The sequence below is a fragment of the Populus alba genome, chromosome 8, assembly GCF_005239225.2.
Source record: "Populus alba chromosome 8, ASM523922v2, whole genome shotgun sequence".
NCBI lineage: Eukaryota > Viridiplantae > Streptophyta > Magnoliopsida > Malpighiales > Salicaceae > Populus > Populus alba.
This window is the reverse complement of record NC_133291.1, coordinates 3,405,144-3,415,542: the sequence shown is the minus strand read 5'-3', so window position 1 is coordinate 3,415,542 and position 10,399 is coordinate 3,405,144. Positions and strand designations below refer to the sequence as shown.

At 36.0% G+C, this 10,399-nt stretch overlaps 2 protein-coding genes across 3 annotated transcripts; both read left to right on the top strand.

Annotated features, from left to right (window-relative positions):
• The first annotated feature begins 1,588 nt into the window (after positions 1-1,588).
• Positions 1,589-3,754, top strand: LOC118052293 (glucan endo-1,3-beta-glucosidase). The gene is made up of 4 exons (XM_035063225.2): positions 1,589-2,266; positions 2,431-3,012; positions 3,116-3,404; positions 3,588-3,754. The coding sequence occupies exons 1-4, from the start codon at positions 1,796-1,798 to the stop codon at positions 3,611-3,613; spliced, it is 1,368 nt and encodes a 455-aa protein (XP_034919116.1). The 5' UTR covers positions 1,589-1,795; the 3' UTR covers positions 3,614-3,754.
• Positions 3,755-4,488: 734 nt separating this feature from the next.
• LOC118052294 (glucan endo-1,3-beta-glucosidase) lies at positions 4,489-7,616 on the top strand. Of its 2 annotated transcripts, none has more exons than XM_035063227.2 (4): positions 4,489-5,167; positions 5,642-6,223; positions 6,734-7,010; positions 7,253-7,616. In XM_035063227.2, exons 1-4 carry the CDS (start codon positions 4,703-4,705, stop codon positions 7,276-7,278), a joined length of 1,350 nt encoding a protein of 449 aa, XP_034919118.1. In that variant the 5' UTR covers positions 4,489-4,702; the 3' UTR covers positions 7,279-7,616. The 2 variants fall into 2 exon arrangements, with proteins under 2 accessions (XP_034919118.1, XP_034919119.1); XM_035063228.2 differs by having other exon boundaries at positions 4,494-5,167; positions 6,737-7,010.
• Positions 7,617-10,399: the final 2,783 nt, after the last annotated feature.

Genomic DNA, 10,399 nt, shown 5'->3' with positions numbered 1-10,399 from the left:
TGCAAAACTAAGTTATTTAAAAAATTTAGAGTAGTTTTGTTTTTGTGCTAAAAAATATTTTTAATTTTTTTTTATAATTTTTAATTATTTTAATGTGTTAATATAAAAAAATATTATTTTAATATATTTTAAAATAAAAAATATTTTAAAAAATAATATTTATCATGTCCCATATATTATTTTGTTTTTCAAAATAATTTTAACTCGAAATCAAAATAATTTTTTATTTTTAATATTTACTTATTAAAATAATAAAAAATAATAATTTTAAATTAAAAAATGTTTTTTTAAAAAATCAAAAAACATTTTTAATGCAAAACATCAGCAAAAAATAAATAAAAATTACGGGCTACAAAAAGAAAATCCAGATGGATTTTGTTGTCGGGCCTACTTAGATCCTGTAATAATTATGGATGCAATTGTTTTCCTTTTCCATTTATGGACATAATTTATATAGGACATCTTTATGCCTCGTTGTTAGCGGGTTAATAAGCTCACAATTCCCACTGATACTTTAATAAATTTAATTTTTAGTGGCCCTTTATCAATTATTTTTCCCTTTATCAATTATTTTTCTTTCTATGACTATTTATTTCCCATCACTTAACGAAGTCTTCCCTTCCAAGTTTAGTTGTTAGATGTTGAGTTGGCGTGACAAGTATGACTCGTTTTTCATCGCTTAACTAATAGTTTATTTATAAATATAATTTTTGTTATTTTTTAAAGTATTTTTTATTTAAAAATATATTAAAATAATATATTTTTATTTTTTAAAAATTATTTTTAATATTAACGTTTCAAAATAATCTAAAAATATAAAAAAAATATATTAATTTGAAATAAAAAAAATAAAAAATTCAATTTAAATTTTTTAAAATATAAAAACAAATAAGACGTAAGTCTTTCTCTTTTTTAAACCAATGTTAAAATGATTCCGACATGATTTTTTCTACAATTTGAATTACTCTATAGACTACTGTTGATTGTTGCAGTAATACTCAGTTAACATGAATTTTATGACAATTTGAACAAACTTACTATTGGATTAGAAGAACAAAAAAAGTGAGTATTTGAGTAGAAGGGCTTGTTTAAATAACATAGAATAAGTAAAATGATTATATTAAGAAAATCAATTGATAAAGGCCGCATTAAAAAATTACAAAAATAAAAGGATGTTTGAGCTTAATAATTTTATTATTATCGCAAGTCGTAACACCGATAATAAATTTAAATATTATTATTTTAAATATTTTATAATTAGTTTTAAAATTAAACAAAAGATAATAATAAACTTGTGTATATTTTGTTTGAAATTATTTTTATTTATTGTTAAATAATAATATAAAATAATTCACGGAGCCTCCCCAAAAACTTAATTTTTAGAATAAAATGTTTACTTGACAGACATTACTCAACAATTTCTTGATTTCTAGACAAAGATGGTATTTTTATCCATGTGTAGGAGGACCAGGACAATACAGAGTCTTAGAGGAAGACAGGACAGTGTATCTGTATATGTTTGGTAAAGTCGAAGTGCTATTTCAGAATGATTTCCGTCTAATGGTACTCGACAAGGGTCAAAAGAGTCAACTTTCGCTAGGTGGTTTGCTCTGGTCCCCAGCTGGTTATCAGGCCACAAAGCAGAAATCACGGAGCCCGTTTCATCTCTATCTTTTAACAGCGCTTCCCATCTGTCCAGTCAATCTCTTATCTAATCTTCATAAATTCCACCATTACACCTTCCCATCCAAATCAACCAAAAAAAATCAGGAAAAAGAACAATCGGTAGCTAGCTATGGTTGCAAAAACGAACCTTTCCCACCACCTCCTCCTCCTCCTCCTCCTCGTCTCCACCCTCCTCCACCTCTTCACTACCACAATTGCCATTGGTGTTAACTACGGGACCCAAGGCAACAACCTTCCCCCACCCTCCCAGGTTGCCAACTTTATCAAAACTCAAACGATTATTGACAGCATCAAAATCTTTGACACAAACCATGACATTCTCAATGCCTTTGCCAATACTGGCATTACTGTGACGGTCACGGTTGGCAATGGTGATATTCCTTCCCTTGCCAATTTAAACAGCGCCCGCGGATGGGTTTCTGCCAATATTGCACCGTTCCATCCACAGACAAGGATTAATAGGATTGTTGTTGGTAATGAAATTATGGCCACTGCTAATAAGCCTTGGATTTCTAATCTCGTGCCTGCCATGCGGACCATTCACAAGGCTCTTCTTCTCGCTGGAATCAGAAATGTTCAGGTATTACTATTCTTAATTACATTAGAAGATTTCCCTTTTTTTTTTTAGGTTTCTTATGATAAAAATAGTAAATGGTAATCCAAAGATCTGTAGTTTATTAATACTCTTGAAATGCAATTAAGAATAATGGACCTTAACCCTTTTTTTTCTCCAATTCTTCACAGGTCACAACACCTCATTCTCTTGGCATACTCTCAATCTCCGAGCCACCAAGCGCGGGCCAGTTCAGGCGTGGCTTCGACCGAGCCATATTTGCACCCATGCTCCAATTTTTAAGGGAAACCAAATCACCCTTCATGGTTAACCCGTACCCTTATTTTGGCTACTCTCCAAAAATGGCGAACTATGCTCTTTTCAAGCGCAACAGAGGTGTGCATGATAGATTCACTGGCATTACATACACTAACATGCATGATGCAATGTTGGATGCTACTTATTCAGCAATGAGAAAATTGGGCTATGGTGATGTGGGCATTGTAGTGGGCGAGACAGGCTGGCCCTCGGTTTGTGACCCTGGGCAACCAGCTTGTAGCATGGAGAATGCTGCTTGGTTCAATGGGAATTTGGTTAGACGTTCTAGACAAGGGAAAGGCACCCCTTTGATGCCAAACCGGCGGTTTGAGACTTATCTTTTCTCGTTGTTCAATGAGAATCTCAAACCCGGTCCGACCGCTGAGAGAAACTGGGGGCTGTTTAGGCCTGATTTTAGCCCAATTTACGATGCTGGCATTTTGCGCAATGGGCAGGTATGTTATGATCTTCAGAATTCATTTTTTCTTTTTACTAGAGGTGCTTGATTTGGTTTTCAATAATGTTCGAGCTTAAGTTTAAAATTCTATTATAATGTAGAGAGGCGGTGGTCGCGGTGGTGGAAGGCAGAGGCCCAGACCAACCCCAGGGAAGCAGTGGTGTGTGCCAAAACCTGGCGTTAGTGATCAAGCTTTGCAAGCAAACATAGACTATGCATGCAGCCAGGGTGTGGATTGCAAGCCTATTCAACCTGGTGGTGCCTGCTTTGATCCTAACAATGTGAGATCTCATGCTTCGTATGTGATGAACTTTTTTTACCAAACCCACGGTCGCCAAGCTTTCAATTGTGATTTCTCCAACACCGGTGTCCTAACTGCTGTCAACCCAGGTAAGTGAAATGTGTTTTACTCGATTCGTTAAGCTTAATTAATAGATTAAATATGTTTTTTTTTTTATATATATATATTTATAGAGTTGCAAGTTCGTATCTCGAGAAATATTAGTAGAATTGGTACTTCGATAAGAGGAAACTATTTTCGTTGTCTAATTTTGGTCTCGTGTTTGTGTACAGGTCACGGCACATGCAGATTCATCTGAGATCGAGTGTCGACTGGCTCAGTATCTAACTAATTAATTAAAATTTGTGCTTCAATAAAAAAAGTAATTTATGTACCTGTTTGTTGTAAGAACATAGATTTGAAATCCAATCGTACGACATTCGAGCTTAAATCTTTGAAACACACTAGTCACTACTGTTCTTCTTGCAAGCCATGTTATTGCTGAGAGTGTTCCGCAGTTGGGCTTTCATTTGTGGCTATGTCACTTGCTGTTCAGCTTTTTGGGACACTTCCAGTTCAGAAACAAAAATATGAAAACTTCGGCTAAAATATATGAAAAAGAAAGAAGGTGGTGGTGGCCACTGGCCAGGCCACCTACATTCATCTCCACAGGCTTAAAAGATAAAAAGAAGAGGCAAAAGATGTTTGACAAAAGAATCAAATAAATTGATGAGCTGGAGCAAATTAATGTTATTATTATATTTTTTTTTTGGGGGTAGGGGCGCGTGGGCTCATTTACAAAACCGTGTACGCGTTACGCGTTCATGCCAATAAAGAAAGAGATAATCTTTCTCAATGGCAAGTCATGTTCCAAAACGAAGGCAGTCGATTCGACTGGTCAGGTTCACACTGCAAAAGGACAATAAAAATAAAAGTAAATCTGCCTCCATTTCAACTCATAGAACAGGGCCAACCGCGTCCAACCGCCACGTTTGACATCGACACAATCGAAGCATCGTTTCATGACCAGCAGTTGACACATCCATGATGCAAGTCTCCCATGATACCCTCCACTTCCCAAGGCATTTCTTTCGTGTGGATTTGCAACACGGCTTCTCCATAGCAACATTTTGCTTCGCCACCATTCCAAGGGACCCTTCGGCCTAAATTTACCCTTAAAAGAGGAAATATCCAAATCAATATCTTCCATTCCAGAATTCCGTCTATACATCGTAAAATGTCAAAACATTGAACGCCAATTCCAGCTGGCTCTTCCTATATATTTCACCACTTCTCTTTGGATTAGTTAACTGGGTTCTACATCTACTCTCTAAGTTCCGTTCTTTATTTATAAAACCACAAAGTTTCTGACATCTCTTTCACATCTAAAAAAAACAGGCCTTATCACATGGCCACTACCGCCACCACATCCATCACTACCGCCCTACTCCTCATCTCCACCCTCCTCCACTTTTCCACCACAGCCTTTGCGATCGGTGTCAATTATGGTACCCTAGCCAACAATCTTCCGTCCCCATCTCAGGTGGCTAGCTTCCTCAAAACACAAACAACCATCGATAGCATCAAAATCTTTGACACCAATCCTGATATTCTTCGCGCTTTTGCCAATTCGAACATCACCGTGACTGTCACTGTAGGTAATGGTGATATTCCTGCTCTTGTCGATGTAAATGCCGCCAGCCAATGGGTTGCAAGCAATATCAAGCCATATTATCCGCAAACAAGGATTAAACTCATCGCTGTTGGCAATGAAATCTTGTTGACTGGTAATAAAGTGTGGATTTCTCGTCTCGTTCCCTGCATGAAGTCCTTGCATCAGGCTCTTGTTCATGCTGGAATCAAAGATGTTCAGGTAGGATGGTTTCTTCTTTCTATTGTCACATGAACCACTTTCATAAATTAAAAAAAAAAGAGCCGATCTTCTTTTTGATATGGTAATCGGTAATTTTTTCCTTCCCCCCCCCCTTCAAATAGATTTAGTTCATGATTTGTGCTCAATATTTAAATGAACTGATGATCATTAAAATAATTTTAGAAAATTCAAGATACATATCATTATATATAAGCTATAGCTTCAAGTACCATACAAATCAAATAAGATTTAATTATCATTAAATAAGAAAAAAAATGTTCCTTTTATTGCCAATTTGTTTTTAAAAATATACGTATCGTGTCAAATGACTTTGTACACATTGATTTTAAGTTCTTATTCAATAATTTCGTGTTGAATGCATCTTCATTTATTTTTAAATATCAATAAACATCTGGATTTGAACAACACTTTAAAATTAGTTTTCAAGTATTGATTTTTCGTAAATTTACGCAGGTCTCAACTCCCCACACCCTTGGAATTATGCACAATTCTGTGCAACCAAGCGCTGCCCGGATAAGGCCTGGCTATGACAGGGTCATATTTGCTCCCATGCTCCAATTTCTACGTCAAACCAAATCCCCTCTCATGGTGAACCCGTATCCTTACTTTAGCTACTCTCCGAGCATGGAAAACTACATCCTCTTCAAGCCTAACCGCGGCGTCCACGACACTAACACCAACATTACCTACACTAACATGTTCGTTGCAATGATGGACGCGGTTTATTCGGCAATAAAAGCAATGGGTTATGGTGACTTGGACATTGTCGTGGCCGAGTCCGGTTGGCCCTCACTAGGAGACCCGAACCAGCCCATGTGCACCGTGGAGAATGCAGTCTCGTATAATAAGAACATGATTAAGGTTGTCACTTCAGGGAACGGGACTCCGTTAATGCCTAAACGGCGGTTCCAGACATATGTCTTTTCTTTGTTCAATGAGAATCTTAAACCCGGTTCAACAGCAGAGAGGAATTGGGGTTTGTTTAGGCCAGATTTTACCCCGGTTTATGATGTTGGGATTATGCGCAATGGACAGGTATGAAATATGTCAAACTTTTCGCTTTTTTTTTTAATGGATAATAGCAGATAACACCTGATAAGTTAAGTGTATTCTTTTGGGATGAACATTGAAAACGAAATTATTTGCATATAAAATTATGAATACATATTTCCGGCATTATGATAGCTTAATCTAAAACTTTCATATCACTTTCAACAATATTTGATTTGTTTATTTATTTATTTCAGAGAGATCTAAATAATCTTCAACTTTCCTCCTTTTTCCTTCGATTTGTCTCTCTTTATTCTGATTCTTTTCTTGATTCAATACCTGTCCTGGGACAACAAAGCAAAATTAATTAACATATATATTAAGCAGATCCTGTAGTATTAACATTAAATTACTACTGTCAACAACCCGAGGTATTCAGTATATCAGATGCACATTCTAGCTAGCAGACAGATCCTCTCTAAAGTCCTTGCAGAAAGCCAAATTCTCGCTATAGCATATTGTTGATTAATTTTCTTCTTTTTATTGCTTGTTAAGCAGTCCGATGGACCAACACCACCATCACCTACAAAAAGCAAGAAATGGTGCGTTCCAAAAGCGGACGCTACTGATAAAGCCTTACAAGCAAACATAGACTATGTGTGCAGCCAGGGTGTGGATTGCAAGCCTATTCAAGCTGGCGGTGCCTGTTTCAGTCCAGACAATGTCAGGTCCCATGCATCATATATCATGAACTCTTATTATCAATCCCATGGCCGCAATGATTTCAATTGTGATTTCTCTCAAACCGCTGTCCTCACCACCTCCGACCCAAGTAAGTCTATAAAATTATGAATTCTCTTTATTTTTTTTTCTTTAACTGATAAATCCCACTGATCAACTTCAAGTTAACTAGACCTAGAATCTAAAAGATGGTTGGGATTGCGTAAATTTAATCTGAAACTTCCCACCAGCCTATATATAAATATATACGAAGTCATATTTGATTGACGAGAAATTATTGTGAAATGAATTTTGTTTGTTAATATATTCTTTCTGCCTTCTCTTTGCACGCAGGTCACGGCACTTGTAAATACAATTGAGTAATAATTTGGGAGTGTAGCTGACCACTAGCAATGCAGGGAGGATCACTAACCAAAAAAAGAAGAAAAAACAGCGAAACATTTGGCATTTTATTTGCCTGTACCATCCATTCTTTATTGCTTTAAACATCTGCTATCTGTAAAAGGGATTTAGCCCGTGGCAAGGGACGCTTCCATCTGCACAGCAGCCCTGAAAGTACAGTTATAAAGTCAAGGAATGACAAATGTAATTTTATTAGCTGTGCTTATACATTAATGTTTATGATGTCAGTGGTGCCCTCTAACATTATTGTTCACTAATTTTCATAAATAAAATCAAAGTTCTATGCTGTTGAACACTTTTGTCGCCTTCAATAGCAGATCTCCACCCTGTTTTTTCTCTCTTCCTCTTGTTTTGTTTCGTTACCATTAGAAATTTCCCCCCTTCTACGAGGATTGTGGAGGACTAGAGGCCCAGTCTGGAGAGCCACAGGCCACCGTCATCACTCGGCCCTTTTAACTAAGGCTGAAGCCTTCTCTAAACACACCTGGGCTCGTGTAAGATGACATGGGCCTGAATGAACATCGGAGCTCTTTCCTCTGAGAGATGCCGACATTTCGTTTGCTCATAGGTGGTGGCTGGTTCTTCAAGCGTGTAATAGAAAATTTCCTGAGAAAAACTCTATCAAAGCTTGTACTTGGAACACACCGGTACTTAAAAGTTGAGTCTTGAGGATCAATCTCCAGATAATTGATTTACCAGTTGTTGGACCATCTACCTTGCATCCGTTGCAGGGTTAGTTGCATCATTAATTCTGATTTAAGCGTCTCCTAAGTTTACTGTAAATAGCATAAAAATCTGCAAAAGCAAGATTAAAAATCAAGGAAGTTCTCGAGAGAGGGAAACACGACACTAATCATGTAAAACTAACGTCCCATGAAAGAAACAGCCAACCTGTTTTTGTCGATCTGCATTAACTAGAACCAGAAATCTCCATTAACCCATTCCGTTTGTTCTAATTAATTATGTTTTTTCCTCTAATCTGTATCATAATTCATTGACGTTGATGCTTGATATAGTGGTTAGCAATATCGATATAATTTCTTTGATTATTATGTCCTCCTCCGATTGTGACCACGTCCAAAATAAAAGGAAAGGCAAAAGCTGTTTTTTTTTTTTTTTTTTTTTGTATTTTTCCTGATCCCATCATTCAAACACATAATGATGGATCGAATTAGTATCTAGAATGATTATTATCGATTGCCATTGGAGTGATTGTGAAAACAAAAAGTTAATTATATTGATCCCCAACTTCAAATCTCACTATCAATTAAATATGTATCTAATCTTGACAACGAGAAGACTTTTATCTGCAATTTCACACACCATCTTATGAAACTCAGCTAATCTTGTCGGAATTTAGGGTTCGCCTACTTATCTTTCAACTGTAGCACATGCAATTGATGCAACAGTTTTTGAAAACCTGGGTTCAAACAATTTTTTTGGTGTGATACTAATTAAATGATCCCCGCAACTCTTCTCAATTGAGATTCTATTTATTTTTGGGTTTTAAAAATATTTTTTTAAAAAAATCATTTATTTTTTTGCTTCATAATATCAAATATTCTATACACTAAGCCACATTTATAGTGGACAAATCACATTTTTTTTAAAAAAAGTTTTAGAATCTGTTCGTAATGGCAAGATTCATTTTATGCCACAGAAGGATGACTTCGAATTCATCCAGGACGCATGCTATTTAAACTATAGAAAAATGACTTGTTGATATGTAAAACATGACTCAATCTAGTTTTAATTTTTTGTAATTATTTTAAATATTGACCTCATTAAATTTAATTAAATTTGATAGGTCAATATTGACCTAATCAGACGAAAAAGTGAGACTGAACCAATCAATTCTAGTTTTTTTTTTTTTGTTTTTTTTTTTTCCAAAACAACAGTATTTTTTTATTAACTCAGTGATGCATGAGTAGCTGACCAACAATGTGGTAACTGAGCTCTTAGCCAGACCTGACAGCTGTGATTGAAACCCTGGCAGCATCTTTTAGGTAAGGCCCATGGGGTGGTGGCCCTTATTGCAAGAGTTATTGCTTTTAGCTTGTCTTCCCTCAGCACCTCTAGTCTGGACCGGAATCTCTTTCCCGTGAAATGATTAAAGGCGCCGGTGCCTTTGGAAGGAAACAACTTTAACGGGAAGACTTATTATGAGATGTCAAGAATGAGGTAAGCTCTCTCTCTCTCTCTCTCTCTTTCTCTCTCAAACACAAAGACAAAGGGTAACCATTTCTTATATACATATCTGAACAACTTCCACCAAACTATTGTCAATGGGTCCAGTTACAGCCTCTGGTTGATCTAACCATTGTTGTTGCTGTGAACTGGATGGAGTTCTGTTGAGTGTAGTTTCAACAACACGAGTGTCTTTTAGTGCATTCAAATAGCCACACATTGCCTAACATTAGTCCGCTATTCCAAGTATATTAAAATACGCGTAAGTAGATAGAATTGTAGCTAGAGAGTCAAATGGAAGGAATTAAGCAAGTGGGTGTAATTATGATCCCAGGAACATGTTATCTTTTTGATTGGGTTAGTTTCCAGTAAGGGGTTGCCGAAGTGTGGTCCTAAGCCCTCTGTTAGTGAGCTTTCGAACCCAATTTGGAAAAAACTATCACCTCGAACCCTAGATCTTCTGGGGGCACATGTTGTGCTCATGAAAGAAACCAGTAGAAATGCTGGGTCTGGCAAATGGGTGCTTGTGGTGGATGTTATTGAGCAATGTTACAGTCTAAAAAGCTGTGAAAATCTCCACTAGCAGATCGTGACAGCAATATGTTATTAATATACCTGCTCTCCTACTATTTATGCGTACATTACTTTTCCATTCCTTGCATTTATTTGTGCTACCATATAGTACATTCGTGGGAGGCACCATGTAAATGAAGGCGCGCAAATAAGCAAAAAAGTTTAATTTATTTTTTATAAAAATTTTAATTTAATTTTTTATGTTTTTACATCATTTTACTATCAAAAATCAATTTTATTAAAAAATATATATTATTTTAATATATTTATATAAAAAATATTTTAAAAACTAATATTTACTACACTCTTAAATATATC